At 39.4% G+C, this 25978-nt stretch overlaps 1 protein-coding gene across 5 annotated transcripts in view; it reads left to right on the plus strand.

Moving 5' to 3' along the window:
* The window catches only part of Golim4 (golgi integral membrane protein 4), a 75909-nt gene extending 51645 nt beyond the window's left edge, over window positions 1-24264 (plus strand). For 2 of the 5 annotated variants that reach the window (XM_071615500.1, XM_071615503.1), the window contains 9 exons: window positions 3262-3426; window positions 5551-5880; window positions 8011-8252; window positions 8717-8799; window positions 10208-10317; window positions 13348-13515; window positions 13838-13906; window positions 22092-22172; window positions 22502-24264. In XM_071615500.1, the coding sequence (XP_071471601.1) occupies window positions 3262-3426; window positions 5551-5880; window positions 8011-8252; window positions 8717-8799; window positions 10208-10317; window positions 13348-13515; window positions 13838-13906; window positions 22092-22172; window positions 22502-22651 (1398 nt within the window). In that variant the 3' untranslated portion in view covers window positions 22652-24264. The remainder of the gene's footprint in view (window positions 1-3261; window positions 3427-5550; window positions 5881-8010; window positions 8253-8716; window positions 8800-10207; window positions 10318-13347; window positions 13516-13837; window positions 13907-22091; window positions 22173-22501) is intronic. The other 3 variants (XM_071615501.1, XM_071615504.1, XM_071615502.1) reach the window with 2 other exon arrangements.
* Window positions 24265-25978: the final 1714 nt, after the last annotated feature.

Below are 25978 nucleotides of genomic sequence, written 5' to 3' on the forward strand. Positions count from 1 at the left end.
GTTCTTTTTACAGTCTGCTTAATATTTCTGAATTCCTTTATGCATGTGGACTCTGACAAGCCAGTGAGTTACTTAGGACAGAGCTATCCTAATCCTGAGCACAGTGCATGCTTTTAAAATTCACTCCAGAGAATATTAAATAAATTCTTGATGATTTTTTTTTGCACTGGTGACATGGTGCATCTGACTATTTCTACTTCTACCAGATCCTACATGCAATTATCTAATATTTATTTAAGTCACAGATTTTTGTCCTGTACATATGGCCTTTCACAACTAATCTGATCTGTGTCAACTCTTGGCATAGAATCTGTAGGATTTTATGATGCTAGCCACCTAAATAAATCATTGTCAGACTTTCTTCTATCCCTTCCTCATTCCAGCCTGCACACACTCCTTTTGGGACAAGGCTTATGTGGTATTGGTCAAAGTACAGAAAAGCAGAAGGGTCAATAGAGAAGGAAAAACAAGAGTCATAATCTCCATTTGTTCAAAGCCTGGAACAACTCCTGGTACAGGCAGGCAGGCCCTCGGCATATATTTACTAAATGAACAAGAACAAATACAATTGTTGCAGAGCTTATTAAAGTGCTGCTGTGTGGAGTGCTTCTGGTAGAAGCAAAGAAACAGGAATGGCTTGTTTAGTCACTGTGTTCAGCCAGGTCTTCACTTTTCTTCCAATTGAAGGAGTCACAAGAAAAGGGCAAAAGGAAACCACCTATCTCGGCTTATCAAGAGGCTGTGCATTATTTTTGTCTTTATAAAATTTTTAAGTAGTATACTATATTAGACCCTGACCCAGCTCAGAGGCTGTAGCTTCTATCTTTTGTTTTTTAAAAGATGGTCATTAACTGGTTATCTCTACTAAACTGTTGCTGTGTGGTAATTTTTAACATGTATGTAAATATAAATTGACTTTAGAGGAGATTATTTCTTTCCAAGCCTTCTTTGTAAACTTTTATCAAGTGTTATTTTATGTGAAGCAGTTCTTTATACTGTAAAATGTGGCAAACAGATTTGAACACTGTGTGTAAAATATTAGACTAAGCCACAATCTGAAAATCCATGCAAATATAAATGAAACAGTTGATTTAATAGCCAAAAACAAATTCTATAATATATACACTGTCCGTATTAACTTTGTATTTTTTGTAAGAGAAGCAATATTTTATGTGTAGTTGTCTATTTTCCTTTGTTGGGAGGGTGCTCCAAGTTTTTCCTATTCTTTTTTAAATAGTTATATAACTAGGTACAATAGTTAAATTAAAGCCATATGTCTTAGTTTGAGCTGTTGCCATGAAACACCATAGACTGTGGCTTATAAACAACATAAATTTATTTCTCATAGTTCTGGAGGCTGGAAGTCCTAGGTGAGGATGCCAGCATGATCAGTTCTTATGAAGTCATCTTCCAGGTTGTAGACACTTGACTTCTCTGTGCATCCTCACAAAGCAGAAAGAGACAGAAAAAGCTATCAGAAACCCTATCATAGGCACTGATCCAATGGTGAGGGCTCTGTCCTCATGACCTAATTGACTTCCAAAATCCCCACCTTCTGATACCCTCACATGTGGGGTTAGGATTTCAGTATGTGCATTTTGGAAAGATACAAAGAATCAGTCCATAACCATGTTAGAACTTTCCTCAAATCTCTTCAGAGGGGGGCAGAAATATACTGTTTCAGGCATGTGCATTTCTCATGTAAATCATCTTAGGAGATTCTGTCTTGATAACTTGATTTTAAAGTATAGTTAAGAATTTTAGGGGCTCCGGATGTGGCCTCTCCTGGCATGCGTGAGGCACTAGGTTCTAAGTTCGATCCTCAGCACCACATAAAAGAAAACAAAGATATGTGTTCAACTAAAACTAAAAAATATTAAAAAAAGAATTTTATTTATTCTTCATAATCTAGTGAGGCATGTAATATTTTATAACTAAAAAACTGAGGCCAAAAGGGAAGCCAAGTGGCTGACCCAAGATTAGTGACCAGGAGTCAGACTTGAAGCTCAGGTCTTCCTGGTATTGAAGTGAGACCCCAACCCCCATCAGCCCCTTCAAATCATCATTTCTAGGGTGAGACCCCAGGGATTTCCACCGGCCAGGTAGTGGTGCACTGTTATACAAATTTTATGATGGTGCTCCTTTGACATAGATTTAGCAAGCTAACTTCTTTACTTTTAAGTTTTTAAAAAAGCAGAAAGACACCTCTTCCTAGGGGAAGAAAACTGTGGGCAGTGTGTGCAGGGTTGTGGCCACAGAGGCCTGGCTGGCCATGGCTCCATGTATCTGCTCTGCACTCTCCAATGAGGGAAGCAGCCTTGCCTGGGGATTTTGTTTAAGATTTCTGTGTTCTTTGTATGTGTTTATGTCAGTGCGTGTTTACACACACAGCATTTCTGCTTGCATGATAACAAAGTGGATATATATGATGAGTTATATATACACAGTGTCTGTTGATTTATTTTCTACCTTTCCAGCTCCTAGTATTAAAAACATTACAAACACACGCACATGTATCCCCCCAACAATTCCCACAGCATAAATCACACAGATTCTCCTATATGAGTGTATTCCAGTTCTATCCTATAGCTGCATCACTACCTTTGTCACTTTGAAAGAAAAGGACATTCAGAATTGAGGAACAAAAATCCAGCTTTATTTCTTGCCTATTTCTCTCTGCTTTCAAAAACAAAACAAACAAACAAAAACAGAACACAGCATCAGAAGTGTTTTAGCAAGGCAGGAACCCTGTTTGAGCCCAAACTAACTAGCAACTTGGGTAGTGAGAGAAGCTTGCTTGAACAATTATGTTACACACACATATACATGCATATATTTCTTTTCACTGAAAAATGTTACTCATACCATATTGGTAAAAGATATCTGCACTTGTATTTGTATAACTGTCGATTTTTAATAGATGTTTGAATGTGATAAAACTTGGATTGCATAGCTGTCTTACTTTTCATAATTATAGAGGAAAGTTATTTACAGAAGTTCTCTCTTTGTTTCATGTAGCATAAAACTAACATTTGTCTTGAATACTTTTTCTGTTTCCTTTAACTCTAATTTGCATGTGCTCAAAAATGGTTAAGCATGTCTAAGGAAGAATAGTAATGCATGAAAATAATCCACGTATTTGTATTTAGGTATAATATTTTTGTCTAGTCCTCCAGTGAACCTAAATGCTCATCTATGATTGATATTTTTTTCCCTCCTCAAATTGTGCAATTTACATTCAATTGTGCAATTTATATGCAGACTCAAGTTGCAGAATATAAGCAACTGAAAGATACTCTGAATAGGATCCCAAGCTTTCGAAATCCTGACATAGCAGAGCCGCAGAATGCTACCCTTACCCAGGTGGCACGTTCTCCACGAGGTTACAATGCAGCAAGGGAGCAGCCAACCAGAGAGCCACAAGAGGTGAGAGGCAAAACTGGTGATAACTAGATCACTTTCCTTGTCAGGCTGTCACGGGGTGAACCACTCTCAATATTGCCCACTACAGAGAAGTGTTCAGAGAAGTTTTAGTGTATATCAGAATCCTCCATAGGGATTATTAAAGCTCAGACTGCTGAGCCTCAGCCCCACAGTTTCCTTAACTTACAAATTGAGTTATTTTGGGGTGAGGCCTGAGGATTTGCATTTCTAATTCAGATTCAGCTGGTCTGGAGAGAAGTTTGAGAGCTGTTATTGTAGTGTTTTCTGGAAAAGATTTTCCTGGCTTTGTCTTTTTCATGTGGATTTGTCTTAAAGGAATTGTAGTGTCTGAGTTTTTCAAGGTCAGTGGATATTTTTCCCTCTTTAAGATAGTGTGAGAAGGTCAAATGATCATGAGGATATTATGTGACAGCCCACCCAGGTATTAAAGTTAATATATTTGACCTTAGTGCAGTACTGGGTCCATACAAAGCCGGTCAAAATTTGCATTAAAACACTGCCTGGTGTATGAGTGCTAGTCCCATAATGCACTTTATTCTTATTTTTCATGAAAATTAAACCTGGATTAAGACTATTTCATAAGGGGGACATCAAAAGTATTGTCCTCCTTATCATTAATTCTTACATAGTTGTTTTTCAATCATGTATTTAATGAAAAATGAGAAATATTGTTATCTTCCCCCTGACAAAGTTATTTTCAACAATAAATGTTTGAGAAGACCTTCCTGCTTGTGGAAATAATGGAGTTGATGTGACTGGTTAACAGGCAGGCTCAGTGTCCTCATGATTCTCGTTCTCTCTCCCTAGACCCTATGTTAGCTGCTAACTTAAGAGAGTGTGGCCAGATCACTGGCCTGGCATTTGATTCTGTTCTTTCCTAGTGTGATTCTGTTCTAGTTTACTAGATTCATCTTCTGATGCTTCAGAGTTTTAGTTTGTCCATCTGTGCATTGGAGATGGTAGTTATTTGCTCTAACCTCCTTCACAGGGATATTGCAAAGATAAATGACAGGTATTTCAGAGAACTTAGAGCCCTTGAGAGAAGTATTTGCAATAAAGCCAGGGCAGTGTTATGTCAAACTTTCCAGATAGTTGAGGGCCTTGGTAAAATGTACACCTATGAAAGTTGCCTAAGAAAGGGTTTTTCTCTCCTGTGTGTTATTTATGTAGCCCAGCTTTTCAAGCTTGGTAATTATATCTCTGCTTGTCTGTGAATAGTGTTTTCACAATTATTTCAATTTGAGAGAGTAATCTCACTTGAAGAAGTTATTTATTTCCTGATGAAAAAGATTGAGGGTAAAGGGCATGACATACTCTCCTATCAGTGCTGTATCACTTTCCCCACAGCTTCCTGTAACTCAGATCACATAGAGATGTCTGAAAGTTAAAGTAAAAACTGATTTGAACCAATCAGTGAGAAGTATTCTTCAAAAAAAAAGACATTTATTTTTATTTCTTTCTATTCTGAGTTTTCTATGTTGACAATACAAAATATGTACAAAAGACCCTTTGTGGTTACAATTTTTTTAAATGCATTAAAAATATTAAGAATATTTTATTGTATCTTGTTTAACAGGCATTTTTAAAACAACAGAGATATCCATTAGTAATGGTGATCTCTTTTAATTACTAGTAAAACAAACTAATAAAAAATAAACCCAATTCCTCTTCATTTGCATCTTTATTCTTCTCTTTTCAAGTAATTAATTGCAAATTAAATTTACATTGAAAAAATTGTGCAAACATTTCATCACTTCAAGTTCAAGGTTTTTTCCTTTTTTATTCCGAGGGAAAGTAGGAGAGTTAGGTTGCTTTTTTGGGAAAGGTTTACTTCTGAGATGTGGCTACTTAGAGGATTCACTGCCCTGGTTATTGACTATATTCTTTTGAGATGAAAGTTTGCCCGTATTCTCTCCATTTTATAGGTGAAATTATACAGTGGAATTTAAGTAGCTCCATTGCTCCTATCTTTTTAAGTCAGGAGACTATGTATATTTTTCAAGACTCCAGAATTTTTCTTATGTTGTACCTCCAAGGACATGCTAATGAATGATATCACTGCTTTTGAAAAGGACGAGCAACATTTCCTATGGTTTGCTTGCCTAGGTGTCTCGATACAGCAATGTATGGCAGAAACATGAAGCAATGCCGAGAAGAACAGAAGACGCAAAACCTTATTTTCCCACCCAGAAAGAGGCACATTTTCAGACTGTGGCCCAGCCTAAACAACAAGTGGTACCCCCAGAGCCAGAGGCACATCAGGTGGAAGAGGAGCACAGAAAAGCCCTGGAAGAGGAGGAGATGGAGCAGGTTGGGCAGGCAGAACGTCTGGAGGAAGAACATGATCCCTCACCAGAGGAGCAGGACCGAGAGTGGAAAGAACAGCAGGAACGAAATCAGGCTGCCAACCTCCTGGAGGGGCACGCTCAGGCTGAGGTGTGTGGTCACCCACCCACGTCCACTGGGATGGGGAACAAAAATAAAGTGGATCTTAAGGCTTTTTTTTTTTTAAAAAAAGGGCCAGACTGGGGCTGTAGCTCAGTGGCAGAGCACTTGCCTAGCATGCCTAAGGCACTGGGTATGATCCTCAGCAACACATAAAAATAAATAAAATAAAGGCATTCTGCCCATCTACAAGTACAGAAAGAATTTTTTAAAAATATATATGTATAAAAAAAGAAAAATCTCTACAAAAATAGGTGATTTCACTAACCATCATGTGCACATATTTAAGTTGTCTTGTAATATTAATAGCACAGCTCTTACCTAGCTCAGAAAGATGGCTGGTGACAGGAGCAGTTGCTGCTGGTGTGTAGATGTGTCCTTGTTGTCAGTGGTGCAAGTAAGAGACTCATCCTCACATTATCGACAGGGTGGATACGGGACCACCTGGTGGACACTTTCCCAAGATGGGGTCAAGTCCTGTCTTGAGCAGCTTGAGGCAGACAAAGGCTTCATTTTTCTGTGATCCATAGTCCCCCTCCTTCTGTTTAGTTTCGCCAGTTGGTGAGTTGGCTTTTGCCTGTTCTCTGTCAAGGATGAATCAAAAAGCTCTGTGACAAGCTGCTTTACCACTTAGGGACAGTGCACTAGGTGAGTGTGTTGAACAAGTTTTTGCTGAGACCCTGCTTCCTGCCCACACTCTTCTACATAAGTACACTTTTCCCTTTCTTAATAAAACAGCCATTATTGTAAGTAAAACTTTAAAAGAACTTGAAATCTATCCACACTGAGGGCAACTAGGTACCTTTCTTCTGCTAGCTCTACACTGATATCCAGCCACAGGGCCACTGGCCTTTACCTGGATGTAATTACCTGTGTATTCTTTTGTTTTCGTTTTGTACCAGGGATTGAAGGCTGGGGCTCTTAACCACTGAGCCACGTCCCAAGCCCTTTTTATTTTTATTTTGAAACAGGGCCTTGCCAGGTTGCTGGGCTGGCTTTGAACTCGTGATCCTCCTGCCTCAGCCTCCCAAGCCTCTGTGATAGTGGTCACCGTTGTACCCAGCTGATCACCTGTTTATAACCCTGAAGCTTCAGGCTGAAACCTGAGGCTTCCTGAGGCTTCAGACTGGGTAGGTGTGGCAGCCTTTGTAAGTGCCACCTTAGCCTGAGAAGCTCTGCCACTTTATGCCCTTCCGTAAGAGTTCTCCACTTGGTTCAGTTCCCCTCCATACTTTGCTTTCTTTCTGTAGCAGAGATTTTGTGTTTATGTTAGTCAAGGAGGGGAGGGGAAGATGAGGAAAAACTTGATGGAAGTGGAGTTTTAAATATTGCTGAATCTGCCAGGTGCAGTTGCATGTGCCTGTAATCCAACCAGCTGGGGAGGCTGAAGCAGGAGGATCAAGAGTTTAAAGCCAGCCTTAGCAACTTAGAGAGTCCCTAAGCAACTCAGTAAGACTCTGTCTCTAAATAAAATATTTAAAAAGGCTGGAGATGTGGCTCAGTAGCTAAGCATCCCTGGGTTTAATCCCTGGTACCAAAAGAAAAAAAAAATTGCTGGATCTGATTTTTCTTTAATCAGACAATACTGTCTCTTCACCTATTCTTAGTTTCTTTGAAGGAACTCAGTTCCTGCTTTTTCACAGTAATCTGGAATTTGACATTATTATTTTGGCTGTGCTTAGCCTGTGATGGGCATATACATTGCTGAAGTTAGTATCCCTAGATCTTTTAACTCTTCATGGAGAAACCCTTAGCTTCACATATTGCCCAATTAGTGTGAGGTTACCACATGCCTGCTTGCGTCAGAGCCTTGTAAATACAAACTTAATTATGGTCCAAAACTGATTTCTTGTGTTGTGCCCTGTGCTCCATTTGAGCAGGGAGCATATTGAAAGTCTGCCTTAGTGCCAGCAAATTGGGAAGAACAGTCACTAGACAAAGCCAAGGGCAATTCAGAGATAGCAGGAAAATAGGAGTTTCTGGGCTTTATTTATAATCACAGTTCACATGACAAATAGGTTAATAAACCAGCCTGTCTCCTGAGTTTGTCATGGGAACAAAGGGAGAGAAACCCCTGGGGAGCCGAGCCCTCTTGTTCAGCATCAACTGTCTTTGCCCCAGGTATACCCTTCAGCCAAGCCGGGCACCAGGGCCCGGTCCCCATATGAGGAGCAGTTGGAACAGCAGAGATTGGCGGCAAGGAGGGATGAGGAGGCCCAGCGGCTGCGAGAACACCAGGAAGCTTTGCACCAGCAGAGGCTGCAGGGACACTTGTTACGGCAGCAGCAGCAGCAGCAGCAGCTTCTGGCCCAGGAGATGGCCCAGCAGAGGCAAGACCAGCAGCGGCGCCAGGAGCAGCTACGGTAGCCTGCCCCTTCTCGATGGGCATAGAAGCCCCTCTCCCACTGCAAGCAGTTTTGTGTATTTGTGATCCAGGAACAGGAGGGGCTCATGTTGCTCATGTAGTCCAGGAAGAGCTGAGAATTGAGAATTAAAGGGCAAATCTTTAATTTTAAAAATAATCAGGTTTTCTTTTTTTCTTCTCTAAAGCGATAGAGTAAGTCTCAAAGTAGCTTAGAAGACTTTGTGCTAACTTTTTATTTTTATCATTGAACGGTGCTTTACCTTTTTAATGTATCTGTTGGAAGCATATCTAGAACTTTCATCATACTTTATCATGTACCTAAAAGTTAAAAAAAAGAATTTATGGCTTTTTAAAAGATGTTGAGAAATCTTGTTTATTACTACCTTAAAAGATAAATGACTTGTGTCAAACTGTGCCACTTAATTTGTATCCCTGAATATATAATGTTTGTGTCCCGGGCAGGCAGCAAGCTCATTATAATGCTATGGATAATGATATCGTTCAGGGAGCAGAGGACCAGGGAATCCAGGAAGAGGAAGGAGGTGGTAAGACTTCTCAGATGATGAATGTTTTAATAACATTACCTGGTTATATCAAACAATATCAGTGAGCCAGTGTTCCCTAACATCAACAAGCCAAATGCATACTTGAGTGAGGTCAAAGAAGTCATGCCTCTGTTGTCACTTCTTGAGTCTTAATCCTTGCCATAGTGCTCCATAGTTGTCCTGAGTTTGATCTGCAGTACCACAAAAAGAAAAGAGAACTGGTCAAGATAATCTCTCTTGTCTCCACTATTCTCCCCATCATTTAAGCTTCTTACATATCAAATAGTTATTTCTGACAAATTATCACAGGATTATTATGCTTTGAGAAATTCTACATTTTCTCCTGACCTTGGAAGTCTTTACATCATTGCCTTAAAACTTTTTCAGATTAAATCAGCAATGGCTTTCTCTCATGATAAGCGCCTAGTCATGCATTCCTTGCTGTGATGATAGAATTGGAAGGCAACTCTCCTTTTCTAGAGAGAGTCTAAAGTAAGATGACAACACCTCCCTCAACAGCTTGTTGTGCAGTTGGTTGCCCTGAGAGTGAAGAGCCTATTCCCTTTTGTCCCCTGTGGTGACTTTGAGCTTTTTGTTTCTGTTATCAGTAAAACTGTTGAGCAACAGTTTTTCCCCTTCTTTATTTAATTAACCCCTTTATGAACTTGTAGCCTAATAGTGAGCTACTCTTTGTCTTTATATTAAATTAAATGCTCTCCATACTCTTAAACCTTTCCTCTTGTATCTGACTTTAAAAAAGTGATTCGCTCTTCTCCTGTGTGCTCTTAAAATTCTCTTCATCTAAGTATTTTTTAAAAAACTTTCCAGTTTTATGTGTGAGCATAACCGTGTGATGGCCTGTATTGTTGTGGTATCCTTGTTGCCATAGTAGCATCCATGACAGGCTCTGTTTGTTTTTGAATTACACAATTGAGATTATTTTGTCTTTCATTTCCTAATGACACCCCCCAGTGTACCTTCACTGGAAATTTGCCATTACCTTTAATATTATCCAAAAATTAATTGATTATTTTAGCAATGTCCAATGGTCTGGACTTTTCTTTTATGAAGGAAGTTTGATTTGTGGTCCTTTTCCTGCCGAAGGGGGAAATGCAGCTTGTTAGAAACATTCTGCTGTCGTGTGTAACTGATTAGAACAAATAAAAAAAAAATAGCTTTGGGAAATTAGAACAGCAACACTTCCCCCCGCACCCCCACCCAACCTCTTAGACACAGTCTGGGAAAAGGACAAAACTACGCAAGAAAGCTGTTGAGTTAACCGAGGCATGGGAAAGAGTGGGTGACTTGGACTCGGTCTCCAGAGGCCTCCTGGAGGCTCTCCTTTGAGTTGAAAGGGAGGAATCCTGCTTGATTCTTTCAGCTGATTGTAGTTCCTTTGATTTGCTAGCCTATGAAAGAGACAACCAGCACCAAGATGAAGCAGAAGGAGACCCAGGAAATGGACAGGAGCCTCACGGACAAGGGCCCCCCGAAGCTGACCCGGAATCAGAGGCAGATGTAAGTATCCTCACCCCTGGATCTGCCACTTGGAAACGCACAGGCAGAAAGAAACCTTAAGCATTTGTCTGACTCTGGTGTGTCCAGCCCCAGATGTGCATGTCATTTCATCAGCACACAGAGGGCTTTGAATAATTACCTATAAGCAGCATAGTTCACCCTCAACCAGGATGTAGGGGGTGTGAGATGAGACGGGGTTAAAGGCTGTTTTGGGAAAAAATAATGTTGAAAGGTTTTCCCTTTGACACTTTTTAACTTAATAAAATTAAAACCTAGAAAAGTAAAATTTAGAGGCATTGAAATATGAGGTAACGCTGAAAGATGGAGGGGACGGGGCAGGCCAACAAGGAAGTTAGAGAAGTTACCCTTTCCTGAGCCTGTCCAGTGGCTTGCCAGGGTATGTGGCATGTGACTCTGTCACCTCCCAATAGTCCAGGGGCCATTTTAATAAATATGTTGGTGAAATATGTGGTTTCACTCATGAAAAGAAGTGCTCGAGTACCACAAGGGAGGAGAACATTTAAGTAGACATCTAATAACTGGCATTATTCTGTGTTTTCCAAAAAAGGAATGAGACCCCTGATTCACTTGGGTTGTCTAGGGCTTTGACCTTGCTCATAAGGGAGGTAAGCCAACATTCAGTGAGTGATCATGTGTTGTGTGTAGATGACGTTCACAACTTATTTTAATTTCCTATCACCTTTTTTGTTGTTGTTGTTGTTAGGGATTGGACCCAAAAGCTCTTGATCACTGAGCCGCATCCCCAGCTCTTTTTGTATTTGATTTTGAGACAGAGTCTCACTAAGTTGCTTAGGTCCTCACTAAGTTGCTGAGGTTGGCCTTGAACTGTGTGATCCTTCTGCCTTAGTGTCCTGAGCTTCTGGAATTATAGGCATGCACCACTGCTCCTGGCTTCTTATTACCTTTTGCTGCTATCATCTTTTGTTCTAGTAAAGCAACCCCCTGTGCTTATAATATTCAATCCCTACTGCCATGTGGATCCAGTTTATATTGATCCAGGGAATTGAAAAGAAGATCCATGTCCTTCCTTGATAATCACGGAGAGAGTCCTTCTGCTGGCCACTTTCAGCCCTTTTATGGAAATGGCTTTTCCACTTGACTCACAGAGCAGGTTTTTCTGCTGTACCCTCACTGGTATATAGGAAAGCATGCAGCAGGGACACAGCCCTGAAATATTGTCATGATAGAGCAAGGGTTAGAGAATGAGAGAGTGAGAGGCTGTCCCACGAGAGCAAGGAAGCAAGTGTGCATGGAGAGTGAAGGACAGTCACTTTGCTGGGAGTGGCTGGAGGCTGACTACTTGCCAGTGACCCTTTACTCTTCTTATCTCTCCACATTTTGGAGACATATGGGGAACACTGGTCTTTCTGTCATGCCTTCTTTTAATTAGAAGTTGTCAGCCCATTTGTCCCTCTTTGTCTTAGCTGTTTTATTTGAATATAACTGTTTGTGCCTGTGAGCCCTCACTTATTACTTGGTCAGTCTTAGAACCATTGTGCACATTTTTAAGAACTATAGCAAGACATACTTAGTGGTTTTTTTTTTTTTTTTTTTTTCTGAAGAGAGGGTGCTGCTCTTTTCCTCTGTTCCCATACAGATTATTGCCAACAATGAAGGAAATCTGTATGACAGGAGCTTATGGAGTAATTAGAAATTAGTGTAAAGGTGAGGATTTGTCACTGTATTCCTGAGAAGAGTGTTATTTGCACTTGAATGAAGTTTATGGCCAGGGGTGTACAGAAAATAGATCAGCTGAGAGCAATGAGCTCTTGAACACGTTCAGGGTTCTTCAGCAAAGTGAAGTACAATCTTGTCTGGAGAACACCAGGAGAGACTGAATCTTACTGCGTAGCTTCAGTGTCTCTCCAAAGCAATTGCCACTTCAGTAAGTGTCCCATAGATGACCTGGGAGGGATTGGGGACGCTCACAGCAAACATCACCATTTCTGCCCTTCTCTGTTCCTAAAAGCTGAATTTTTGTTATGATGTGTGTTATTTGGAAGGTGCCTTGGGAACTTAAGTGGGAAATTGAAATAATTCTAAAGTTGATTGTTTGAAGGACATTTGTTATCCCACAGTAACTGAGAACCACTCAACGGTGGGTCTGGAGGTATATTTTTTTGTAATATGTTGCCAAAGATTTTCTCCTATCCCTCGCTAGTGTAGTCTCTCTCAGTTTCATAGTGGTGTTTCTTAAGGAAGAAATAGTTCAGCCAGGTGCTGTGGAGCACACCTGTAATCCCAATGATTTAGGGAGCTGAGGCAGGAGGATCACAAGGTTGAGGTCACCCTTGGCAACTTGGTGAGAACCTGTCTCAAAATACAAGATGAAAAGGGCTGGGGATATATAGCTCAGTAGTAGAGCACCCTAGGGTTCGATCCCCAGTACCAAAAATATAAAAAATGAATGAATGAATGAATGAATGAGAAAGAAGGAAGGAAGGAACATGGTCCACACTACAAATATACCATTTTCTGTAGAGTTAGTCCTTTTCTTGGCTTGGGTCTTCTCAGAGGTAGAGATCTTCCTTCCCATCAGCTGCTTTGCACTTACTTACATGTTTAAAATCGCATAAAAGGGAGATTTGTATAAAAATCAACATCACCATGAAAAGAATTACCACTTCACCTATCTAAGTCTTCGGTATACATTAGCATTGATTTGTTTTCCTCCCACTTGGTTTTCCAACTTATTAGCTGTTTTGCTGGTTGTCTGTGTAGTTTTGTTCACATTTCTTGGTTTGCTAGCGTTTGGAAGACTGTTGGAATTACTTGGCAGAAAGGAAGCACCGTTTATCCTTCCTTCTGATTCCTCAGCCTCTCACAAGTGAAGCAGGAGTTCTACCTTGTGACAGTGGGGTGCTTGGTACTTGTGAGCGCTGGCAGGGACAGGGATGAACGATGCAGTGAAGGGTTATTTCATTTTCTGCCAGTGTGTGGCCTTTCAAATGAAATTAAACTTGATCCTCTGTTTTGAAGTGGCGGTTGGTTTTTATTAAAATTTTACAGCGGGCAGCTGTAGAGGATATAAACCCAGCAGATGACCCCAATAATCAAGGCGAAGATGAATTTGAGGAAGCCGAACAAGTGAGAGAAGAAAATTTGCCAGATGAAAACGAAGAGCCAAAACAAAGCGATCGAAAGCCAGAGAACGCAGACATGGAGGAGCATTTGGTGGTAAGCAGATGCCACTACCAAGGGTGGATTTAACCGGAGCACTTTAGTAAATGCCTGGTTTATGTGAAAGGTTAGTCCTAATCTGCACTGAGAGAAGGTTTGCCACTCTAGTGGTTTCGAGGTCATTATGTGAAAAGACATGCCTGCACTCAGGGTAACAGACACCCTGTGCTTTGTGTTAGCAATGATTATTCATCATTTCCTGGCCACCAGTGCATTGTGAGTGCACTGTTCATGGTGGCATGCTTCTTCTTTGTCCCCAAGTATTATACAAGGCATCTCCAATGTACAGTAACATGAGCCTCCCCTTTTGTTTCAACAGATGGCAGGAAATCCAGACCAGCAGGAGGATAATGTTGATGAACAGTACCAGGAAGAGGGAGAGGAGGAGGTAGGACCTAGATTGAATGCAGGAGGCTGATCCAGTTGTTTGGTCTGTCACACCAACCGTAAACAAACCCTGGCAGTATTGACTCTGACATTCCTTCCAGAGAAATGTTCAGAGAGACTTAGGCAGGGTACGAAAGGGTGGCTTAAGAGGAAATGAACCATGGCAGTGGAGACTTTTGATTCAGAAATTTCAAATAAAGCTGACTTTCCAGGAACGGCAGACAGATTTATGTGATCTTCATGAGAACATTTTCTCATGTCTCTTTCCATCACAAATGAGAGCACAAAGCTCTGCACCTTTGAGGGAGTATGGATTGACCCTGTCACTTTCTCTGGGGACATGTCCCCTGAGTCTGCCTCACAGGGATACCCCACAATGTCAGCTGGAATCCATGTTAACACCTGCCAGACATTTTTATTAGTTTTATAATCTTTCCCTCTGACCCCTTCCCTCATAAGACCTTTAGCATCTTAATTAAGTTCAACCAAAACAAGGTCTGGGAAGGCAACCAGACCTTGAGGAAGCCGAACAAGTGAGAGAAGAAAATTTGCCAGATGAAAGAGGAGAGCCAAAACAAAGCAATAGAAAGCCAGAGAGCGCAGACATGGAGGAGCATTTGTCACTGTTCTCCGTGACAGAATACTTACCTGGTATACATGGGGGCCTGGATTCAATTTCCAGCACCACAAAAACAGTGAAGAGAAGGGGAAGTATTGGAACTGTTTTGAATAAAATGCTTTTAGGTAGGATTTCTTAATAACTTAATTTTAGCTTGTAAGCATCTGGCATATTATCATTAGTTAGCATCTATGGTGATGCCACATTCCTGTGCTCAATCAACTGGCGAAGGCTATTTGCTGCAGCCTTTTTTGCCATGGCTTTCTCCTACCTGGACACTTGCAGTACTTGGGAATATGATGGAACATGATATGAATCAGGCCTTGACCCCACGTTTAGTCTCACTCAGGACCAGTAAGTAATTCCTGGATGAAATGCCTGGTTCAGAGCCACTCATCAGCCAGGTGTCTTGCAAATGCATGGCTTTATCCCTAAGGGAACCTCTGGGGAGGTTGACCATGACCCACTGAAGAAACACGCCCACCACTGGACATCCTGTTCAGGAAGCATGTGCTCAGCATGCACTCAGTTCCCTGGCCTGGGTCTGCGTTCTTATTTTTACTGCTATTTGCAGCTTCACGGAACTAATGCTAAAATCTGTGCTGATGCCAGGAAAACAGAAAAGAGTGTTGCCCTTTAATGGCCAGTGGCAACATCTCAAGTTATGTTCTGTCTAACAGGCTTGATCTTTCTATTCTCTATCTTTTTTCATCCTGCTTTTCATCTTAATCAAGAATCTGAGCTGTCTTATCAGAAAGAGAGCATTAGAGAAGCCGCAGCCTTGAATATTAAGACATTTAGCAAGAAGAAGATATTCATCTGGGCTTCTCTGGTAACAGGATGTCTAGACTAATATTACTTTGTTTCATTATGTCAGATACCAGGAATCTTTGAGGGATTAAGAGAGAAAAGGGTTCACCTTGACTTCTTTTTAAAAATTCAGAAGGGTAAACATAAAAATTTAATCAGTATTTACTGATTCTTTTTCACTTTTGTATTATGATCAGGTAAGGTGGAAGAGAGAAATGGGGAGCAGGGCAGAAAAACAGGAATCACCAAGGCAAGGGGCAGGAGAGGGTGACAAGGCAAAGGAGGCTGTGCACCCGGAGGTTCAGCAGCCCCTCCCGCCAGGTCGGCCGAATTGACAGGGCTGTTTTCCTCTTGTTGCACCAGCCCAGGTTCTAATTCTTTTGCTTTGTTTATTCCTTGCCCAGAATTCTTATAATAGTGTTTGTCCCAGCTTTCTAAGCCTTCTTGCATAGGCTGCAGGTTGCCACCCTTCATTCAAGACTATTCCCAGGTGAATGTTCCAAGGAGGCCCTGTGAACCTTTCTACTTCCCAGTGTCACTTTCCTCCTGTCCCCTGAACATCCCTTGTTCAGGAGGAGTTGTATTTTTCTGGTCTTTCCTGACATGATTAGTTTTTGCATCTTTCCATCATTCCTAGGTCATATTCTGTAGAGGGGGGAGAAAGATGGTTGCCAAATACCATTTGAGCCCTAGTGATAATTCATAGCTGAAGCACTCAGCAAACTGTGGTTAAAATGAGAAAAATGAATTAGAAGCACCCATGGTATTGTTTATAATTGTATGTGAATCTGGGACAATATTTTCGGAAGCACTTTGAAAGCCATTTAATGCTGAGTGACTGCATGGTTCTCATCTCCAGTAAACCTGGCCACAGGGCTGTAGGGCTGCAGCGGCCTTCAGTTTCCTTCCCTCCCAGCCTGCAGCCAAACTTTAGCTGCCAGCATTTGCTCCTCAGGAGGAACTGTATCTTGCCAGTGGGGAACCTGTTCAGAGGAGGAGCCATCAGACTCACAAATCTGAATGACGAGTAGATCACCCAAAACAAGTGTGCTTTTAGGAAATTTGCACTATCCTTGTTTGTTTTTGTTTCTTTTGTTGTTGTTGTTGTTGGTATTTAAATCTTAGTGCAGCAGCATTGTCTAAGACATAAAAATTATGATTATTGACCAGCAATCCTGATTTATTTGTTTGATGTCAGGGTAAAGGGCATACCCACCATAATGTTCTCTTCATACTGCTTACATCCTGTATATTTTATCTACTTTTCAGCAAATAGGACAAGTTATCACATAGGCAAAAAGTGCTGTGTTATACTTCAGAATTATCTGAATGCTAAAATACATACATATATATATATAGATAGAGTGAATGCTTGAAAACTTGGAATGCTTTCATTGCTCAAACGTAGCAGAAAACAGATTACTCTGAACACTCAGGAAAGAGCAAGTCCAAAGTTATTTGCTCACCTTCAGTGACCAGCTATGTATACGTACCAACCCAGACCATGGCCTGGGACTCCCTAAGTTAAGAAGCTTCTGATGGGTGGAAACTCTTCCATTTAGCATGGCCTCTCAGGCAGTGGTGTCCTTCATTCTAGCCGACTTTGCCAAAGACTTCCTTGTCACATGCTGCCTGCCTCATTGGATCCTAGCATTCTTGACTGCTCAGAGTTTAGCCAGCTAGTGCCTGGCTCATCCCACAGTGTCTTCTGTATGTAAACAAAGGTGTCAGCACACTTGGCCGGGACCCAGTAACTAGTGAAAGCACATTTTAGATGTAGTGATTTGGTTTGTTTTGTTTTGGCCATTTACTAAACTTTTCCTTATCACATAAGGTTCATTTCTCAAATGTCTAAAACGTTAGATTCCAGTGGAGGAACATGAGTAATGAGGACCCCTATGGGAAATCTTCAACAGAGTCGCTGCCTCAGCCTCATCAGGATTCTAAAGAGGGTTCGGTATAGCAGACGTCATTGCTGCATCTACGCTATCAGACAGTAACACAGGGTGCCTCTGGTTTTGTCAAAGGGTATTTTAAAGGTCAATTAGAAATGCCACGCCATTCTTTTCAGTGATGCCTTTAAGATGAGTTTGAATTACTTTTACCCCAAACATTTAGAATATCTTATTAAAATAATGTGAATATAAGACTCTGTTTTTATATACTTGTATATGGCTGGAAAATTACAGTGTTCATTTGTGGATGGATTCCCTAAATTAAAGAGTAAATTAAATCAGTGGTTCTCAAGAATATACTAATAACTGGTAAACAGGCTAAGTGTTTTATAATAGGTGCCGAGAATGAGAAAACAGGCTTCAGAGAAGGAAGATTATTCCCCAAGCTGGAGACATTCTTAACCCAGCATCTTAAGGAAATAGTTCTCTGTCTTCTACTATGACCAAGAACCACCTTTTTTTTTTTTTTGGTACCAAGGTTTGAACCCAGAATTGCTTTACCATTGAGCCACATCCCATCTTTTTAACTTTTTTATTTTGAGACAGGATCTTGCTAAGTTGCTTAGGACCTTGCTAAATTGCTGAGGCTGGCTTTGAACTCACCATCCTCCTGCCTCAGGCTCCTGAGCTGCTGCTGGGATTATAGGTGTATGCTATGGTGCCTAACCCAAGAATCATAGTGAAGAGTTTGTGAAAAATACAAATCCCTGGATTAAACCCTGCTCTAGGAAATTTTGGATCTTCTCTCTTGTGGGGCTTGGAATCAGTTCTTCAGAAGTCCCTTCCCCACCCCCAAGATGATGCTCATGTTTCAGGAACACCTTATTTAGAGGCAGACAATGGTGGAGGAATTGGGGAAGTGTAACCCCCTGAACATTTATGCAGAATGCTGTGTCTAAGCACATTTGCTAAAGCATTTTTTGTTTCAGTCTTAAAAGCATCTATTGTTGTGGGGCAGGTCACTCAGAAAACATACCAAGTCCCAATTTTGTCCAAATTGAAGAGTCTTTATATAGCCAGCCAGCCAGCGACTGCTCCCCGCAGGACCCATAACTGTCTCTGCAAGGAACAGCCCCAAGCCTGAGCATTTTAGGATATTTAAAGGCAAAAACTATATCTGGGTTGACGTAGCTATAAGCAAACACATACAGAAGCTGGATTGGGCAAGTAGCAAGACAATGCAATGGATACATTGGTATTTTCCACTGGACTTTCCAGGTTGGCATAGCAGCAAGCAAGCAGAATGGAAGTGGGTCAAAATGACCCTAATTCAGTACAAGTTAGAGAATGGTTACTAACATCTAGGTACATTGCCCAAGAAAAATGGAAAGCAAAGAGAACAATTTTACATTGCATAAAAATTATTATTTTGTGTTGCCAAGTATGTTATGCTAGGTAACTATTAATGGGTACAGAGGTGGGGCTTTCTCACAGGAAAAGCATTTCTTACATGATATGGGGTCTCAGGGTAAAATGGAGTCTGTTTGGTCATTGCCCATATCACTATGATTCTCAAACCCTATACCCAACCCTTTTATTTTATACATAAGATATTTTGACCTTCAGAGAAGTTAGTTGAATTTTTCAAGGTCCCACAGCTTGTTATTTTGTTGTTAGAATCATACTTGAAGCCGCACCCCCCCCACCCCCGCAGGTCTAACTTCAAGGGATGTCATTTTTAAGTGCACCAGGCATGATAAGTGTATAGTTAATGTGGGAGAGTTCTGTATTAAATTGGTAGATGCAGAAAGAAGGATGAAACTAGAAACTTGGTATCTTTGTAACCCCTATTTAAAGCCATTGATTTAATCATTAATCATCAATGATGTTACTATATAAACAACGTACTTTATCAGGGACAGATCAGACAGTCACCATGTGAGCTCACTGACCAACCTCAGCCTTACTAAAAGTAGGACAGACATTATGTGTTTCCTGATGTGATGAAAATGTGAAATATTCAGCATCTTGAATTCTGACTAACTCATATTCAAGTTAAGTTTGATTTATAGAAAATATGGGGACTAGAGGAATGAGTGAAGTGATAACCATACAGAAGCAAATGAATCCAAAATGTGGGTGCTTCTATAGAACAAGTCAATAGCATCAAGATAAAAATAATGGAGGGAAGCCCATGTTATGTGTGGACTTTGGATCATGATTAGAACAAATCAAGTGTAAATAGGCATTATTGAGACAATCAGAAGAGTGTCATCAGATGATGCCACAGAATTATTGACTTTATCATGTGATTTTAGCATTATGTTTGTATAAAAAGGCGTCCATTTCTTTTAAAGGTGCATACCTTGACATGTAAGGGTAAAATTACATGATATCTAGAAATCTTAAGAATTAATAATTGAAAAAATAGAAAAGTGATAGACTGTGGAAGTGTGGCAATATTGAGACAGTTGGAGCCTTGGAAGTATTTATAAAACTTATATTGAATGATTATTTGCATGCGCTTGAAGATTTTCATAATAGAAAGTTGAACTTACTGGGTTTTTTTTAATTATTATTTTTTTAAATTGTTGTATATAGACACAATACCTTTTTTTTTATTCATTTATTTTTATATGGTGCTAAGGATCGAACCCAGTGCCTCACCCTTGCTAGGCAAGCACTCTACCACTGAGGCTTTGGTGCAGGTCTGTCTGTCTTCACAGAGTATGTTAGGAGGTAGCAAATGCAGGCTGCAGCCTATTTTGTAAATAAAGTTTTATGGAGCACAGCCTTGCCTCTTTGTTGACACCTTGTTTATAGCTGTTTTTGTACTATACTGGTGGAGTTGTGCAGTTGTGACAGAACTTATGGCCCAGAAAGACTAAATAATTACTGTCTGGACTTCGCTGCCCCAGATTTATGTACTCTTTCCACCATACAGCATAATTTTGAGGCAATTCTTTCCTACTCTCAACTACACCATGTTTAGTGTTCACAAATTGAACTTTCATTATTACCCACATAGAAGACATCTTTGTTCATCAAAATAGACAAGGACGCTTAAGCAATTTAACGTTTCAATTAGACCTTAATGAAGTCTGAAATAGGTGCTTCATTGTCTTCATTTCAATGTCCTGTGGGACATTGCTGTGAGGTTCTGTGACAAATGGCAGAAGAGATGTCATTGGACTACTGATTGAGCCATAGGGTGAGACAAGGGTATCCCTAGCTTACTTCATCAGGAAATGTGAATATAGAGATGCTCTGTGCCTCTTTCTTCAAACTGTATTATTTGAAACCAGTTTCATTTAGGGGATGACTTCTATATGTCATCCCCATTAGCCAAATGTCTTCTAATCAGTACCGGGGGCTGATTAGAAGAGATTCACGAAGAGTTGGCTCTGTCTAGGGCATCTTTGAAGAGTCACCTTTGTAGGCTTCCGAAAGTCCACACTGTATCCAAAGAGCTGGGAGTCCAGCTACCTTGAGGCAGCACTTGATTTGCTCCTGCTTAATTATAGTATCTGCTTACTTTCCATCCCTTGCCCATTTCTCAGATTTTCAACAACCACTACTCAACTCTTCCCCAAAAAACATGTATTTTTTTTTTTTTTAACCCCAGAGGACTTTTATACCCATACCATGATCCTGGTCTGTACCAGGACACTACTTTATGCCTAACTTGTATTCAGCAGTTTTTTTAAAAAAAATTAGAATGACCTAGACCTTTTGGTATATGTGTGGTTTTCAAACTAGTTAGCAAGTTAGAAAATACTTTATCTTGTATTTCTATGAGATATGGTTATTAAAGAGAGATTATTCAGTAAAAATTTAGATCCTTTCTTTGATTTGCATTTTGAGAATAAACAGTTAGGATCAATGAAACAGTAATAGTGGTATGCATAAAGGAAAACTATTTAAAACGGATGCTGTGTTAAAACACTAAATGGAGATAGGGATTTAAACTAGTTTATTAGACTACTTCATACAGAAATTGAAATGATTGTGTTCTGTTTTCTGGGTATTTAAACGTGAGAGGTTTGTTCTTTTTTTTTTTTTTTTTTTTTTGGTATATTTGCCATTTTTATTAGTATTTGACAAATTACATGAAGAGAATCAGAATTTTTGTCCATGAATAACTCAAGCATCTCAAGAGAACCTGACTTCTATATGTCATCCCCATTAGCCAAAAGGGTGAACTTATTTTCAAATTGGAATACATTGAAATATAAAAAAAAAAAAAGAAAGAAAGCTGAACCAAGGGCACTATGTCCCATGTTCTGTCACTGATATGCCCAGAGAACAGACCCATCAATTTTCTATTACTTTGAATATAGACAGTGGTATCTTTTTTTGTGCTTTTATGGGGATAGTTTTTACATTGGTTTATTCAGTAACTCACTCAACGATATTTATTAAGCATTTCAATGTGCCTTTTGTGCATCAGATTACTGAAGACCATGCATTCTATTAGAAGGTTCCTGCCTTCATACAACTTACTTTCTGTCAGAGCTTTCAGAGTTCCACAGTTCTCTCATTTTGCAAAGAGGGACCTAGACTTTTATAAGCTGGAATTTCTTCAGGTGTTATCCTTGAAGAGTTAACTCTTATTTAGAGAAATCAGAAACTCAAACAAAAGGTCAGACTGAGAATCTATCACATTGATCTTCGTGATAGGTATATTAAATATTTCCTCATCCTTAATAGACAATTCAGACTTTTGACTTATTTTTTTTTCAAATTTACTTCTAGTGTAATTATGTTCCTGCTATTTCAAATGAACTTTTTGGAAATCAAAACATGTTGCTTTAGGTGTTGAAATGATGAAAGCATCACATATTCTTTGTGGTTTGCTTTAGGTTCAGGAAGATTTGACTGAAGAGAAAAAAAGGGAACTGGAGCGTAATGCTGAGGAGACCTATGGTGAAAATGATGAAAACGTATGTTCAGGAAAATATATTTCTACTGAGTATATATGAGTGTGTGTATGTACACGCATGCGCTAGGTAGGAGGTATGTAGGTGTAGTTGGGACAGACACCAGTGGAGGATACCTGTAAGGTGCCCCTGAATTGAAGAGGTCGGCCTAGAATTAGGAGACTGATCACATGCCGATCAGGAGAGGCTGTAGCACTGTTGCCTATAGGATCATTTTTCCTCCCTTTCTCCCAAACTGAATGAATTCGCACCTTGTTTGTTTTAGAGAGAAATTGTCGATCACTTGCTCTATTCCCTATTTCTTAGTTTTTCTTTTTTCTTTTAATGTTAAGGCTGATGATAAGAACAACGATGGAGAAGAGCAAGAAGTTAGAGAGGACAACCGCCCCAAAGGTAGAGAGGAACACTATGAGGAAGAGGAGGAAGAGGAGGAAGATGGGGCTGCCGTTGCTGAGAAATCCCATCGAAGAGCTGAAATGTAGCTGTGCCCAACTTCCGGACAGTGCTCGGCCAACAAATTTTTTTCAAGCTGCTTCGGAATCTGCCTACTGAACTCTAGGATATTTAATTACAAAAAATAAAGAATTTAGACTTTTTTTAACTTTTGTATTAGAAATGCTCATACATTTATATGAATATATTTTGATAACGTAGGGTAGAACTTTTATATACAGGCTAATCATGACCAAGAAGAAAAACAGTAAAGCGTACCTTAGGCTCTGATTCTCATTTCTCTCAAATCTGTGATGTTGGAAAGAGCACTGCTTTGGTGTTTGTTTCAACTTGTTACCTTCCTGTCTTCTAGTTTCCCAGGTGTTCTTTCATATAATACAGAATTGAAAAAACAAGACCTATTGCAAAAGTGCTGTGTAAACTCTAAGGTGAATGGCTAGTTTTACTGATTGCTGCTCTTCTGAGGCTCTTGTGTATAGTTCTGGTAGAGTTTTCACCAGACTGTGTATCTCTGGAATGAGAGCTCTATACAGAGTGACATACAGATTTCAAAATGGAAAGCCATTTGTTGTTGTTGTTGTTGTTGTTGCAGGGTAAATGTACCATTTTTCAAGCATTTCAGATCAGTTAAGAAAATGTTTGGTGTTACTTCAAATCACAACTGTTCTGCTTGAGGGAAATCAAGCTTCAAAGTGAGATGCTATTAAGACTTGTATGGCAGCATCATGTACTTAATTTGGTATTTCAGTGTTCAAACAAGGTGTAACAGACACATCATTGTATCCACAATTTTGAAAGACAAAACTTGCCTAAAAAGAAAATTGATGTGTGTGTGTGTTGTTTTATACATAAGCACCTGTTCACGATATTTTTTTCTGAAGTCACCTAATGATATCTGTCTTTCAGTATCTAGTTCCTCACCACAGTATGTATTTCTCCCTTAAGCTCTGTGCCTCAATATACAATCACTTTGATGCCAATTATGAATATGAAGGCATACCAAACTGTACAACTTCATAGGATTATTTTTCAAAATTATGTGGTGAAATATATACACAGTGATAAGATAGGCCCTTGTGGCTTTTCTACTTGCTGGGCACCAGCATGCTTTTTGCTAGTTTAATGACTATGAATTATAAAAAATCCCATAAAATAAGGAAATTAAAAGTCAAAAACTTCCCCTGAAATAACATATTTCAGTTACAAGCATAAATATTTTTTAAATGTATAGAACTAGGTTATATAATTCATGTGTGTGGTTTTAAAATAATACTTTCAAAGTAATAAAAACAAATTTCATTTTCTACCACTATTATATGAATGTAATTTTATTTTTAATAACCACACTCATGTATGGTTTTGATTATCCCAGCTGAGCAATTGTGTATGTATGCATAGGAATGTTTTGTTCAAATGTATTTTGGATTTCCAATGATGATGAATCAAATCTTACCTTTATGTATAGAAACCCTTTTATGTAATGTAAAATGTATAATATTGTACATAATATTCAGAATACAATTATTTTGGTAAATTAGTTTGTATTTTTAATGTCCCAGTTGCAGTATTTAATTATTTGAAACATATTGAAACAGGTAATAGTCAATAAAGCTCTAAAAAGCAAGTGCTAAATCTTTTAAAATGTGTGATTTCTTATTAGTTTCTGATCTAACATTTTTCAGTTCTTTTTCATAAAAAATATATTTAGAGATACTGATATGAATTAATGAGTTCTAAAATGCCTTCTTCCCCCCATTTATATTTTCCTTATCTTTTTCTATTTGGATTGACAGTTGGATTTTTTCCCCCTTACATTAAAAATAGAGCTCAAATTTTATTGTATCAAGTTAGTTCTGGGAGGAAAAAAAAAAAAAAAGAAATGGACAGAAAATATATGGTTGTGTCATGTGAACATACACAATTTAAAAAAAAAAAAAAAACAACTATTAAATCCCCCCAAGAAAGTAGCAGTCAGAACCTTTCTGATCAACGTATGGCGCCATGTTGGGGGCCCTTGTAACCAATGTTTACAGGAGAACTAAGCCTGAGCTGACCTGTATTAATAGCTGAACAGAAGTAAAATACCACTTGTATTTATCCTGCCAATTAATCTGTGACTTTGGTGCAACTGAAAGTCAAAGGATTTGGTATCAGTGACAATCAGCAGAAGGGGGGAAAACAACAACAACCTCTGTTCAAACATAATAACCATTATCTTAGCCACGGATACCAGTGACTCATTCTTATGAAGGAAAATTATTTGAATGCGTTGAATGTCTTCATAGTACAAGGAGTGTGTGAAGTGCTAGCAAACCAGGCTGATAATATACACTGTTTCACTGCCTTTGTCAAGCACATTCTAACATCTTGGTAAACAACCTTGACCCTAGCTTCTGGTTGGAAAAATTGACTTAACCAAAGCCAATAATTGGACTTCATCTCTCTGAAAAGAAGTACATGATCAGTTTAGGCACTTGATCCCAGACACATCAATTTGATTTCCTTCTCTGGTATTGCTGGAAGGCAATCTGTAGTATTCCTACACACTGTAGGACAATTCTTATCCTGGACTACCTTAAAAGACCCTTGCATAGCAATCCTCATTGGAAGCTAAAGACATTTCCCTCTGTGTCAAAGAGCAGATTGATTCTCTGATTTGGATAAAGAAGATGATGTCTCCCTTCAGTACAAAACCTGAATAGATTTGCTAGCATTTCACTTTATGAAAGTGAAGGTTTCCTAAGATCTGGGATCCTCAGCTTCGACACAAGCCCATTGTGTTTAACATCCTCTTATCCCCATGACACTTGTAAACCAAAGGAACTGATGTGAACACGAAGCCTATGCTACCTGCGGTATCATGAGCAAAAAATCCTCTGTTTGCCTGAACAGCCTAGTGACTTCTGCTAACATTTGGAAACTAACAGGCTAACTCATTCAATTGCTAGGTGGGTAAAACATCACCCTCACAATGCTTTGTATTCTTACAGGCTAGAACAAATAGAAAATAGCCCCTCATATTTCCTCTCCAATGGAAAAGCTATTGTTTCATGAATCTAGCTTCCAGTGCTCATTTACTTAATTGTATGGAGAAAACAGTCAACAAGTGAAGTAGAGGAAAAAACCTAACCCATGAAAAGAAGCAAAAGGTAGAAGCAGAGATAAAAGAGTTGCAGCATTTTTCCAATCCCAGATCTCTCTATAACTAATGCCATCGCAGTCTACTTATAGGTTGTTTTATGTTATGGTTTGGATATGAGGTATCCCAACCAAAGCTCCTGTTCATGAAGGAAATTCGATGGTAAAATTATTAGATTATGACACCTGTAAACTAATCAGTCCATTCTCATTTGACT

Source organism: Marmota flaviventris, chromosome 8 (assembly GCF_047511675.1).
Source record: "Marmota flaviventris isolate mMarFla1 chromosome 8, mMarFla1.hap1, whole genome shotgun sequence".
Taxonomy (NCBI): Eukaryota; Metazoa; Chordata; class Mammalia; order Rodentia; family Sciuridae; genus Marmota; species Marmota flaviventris.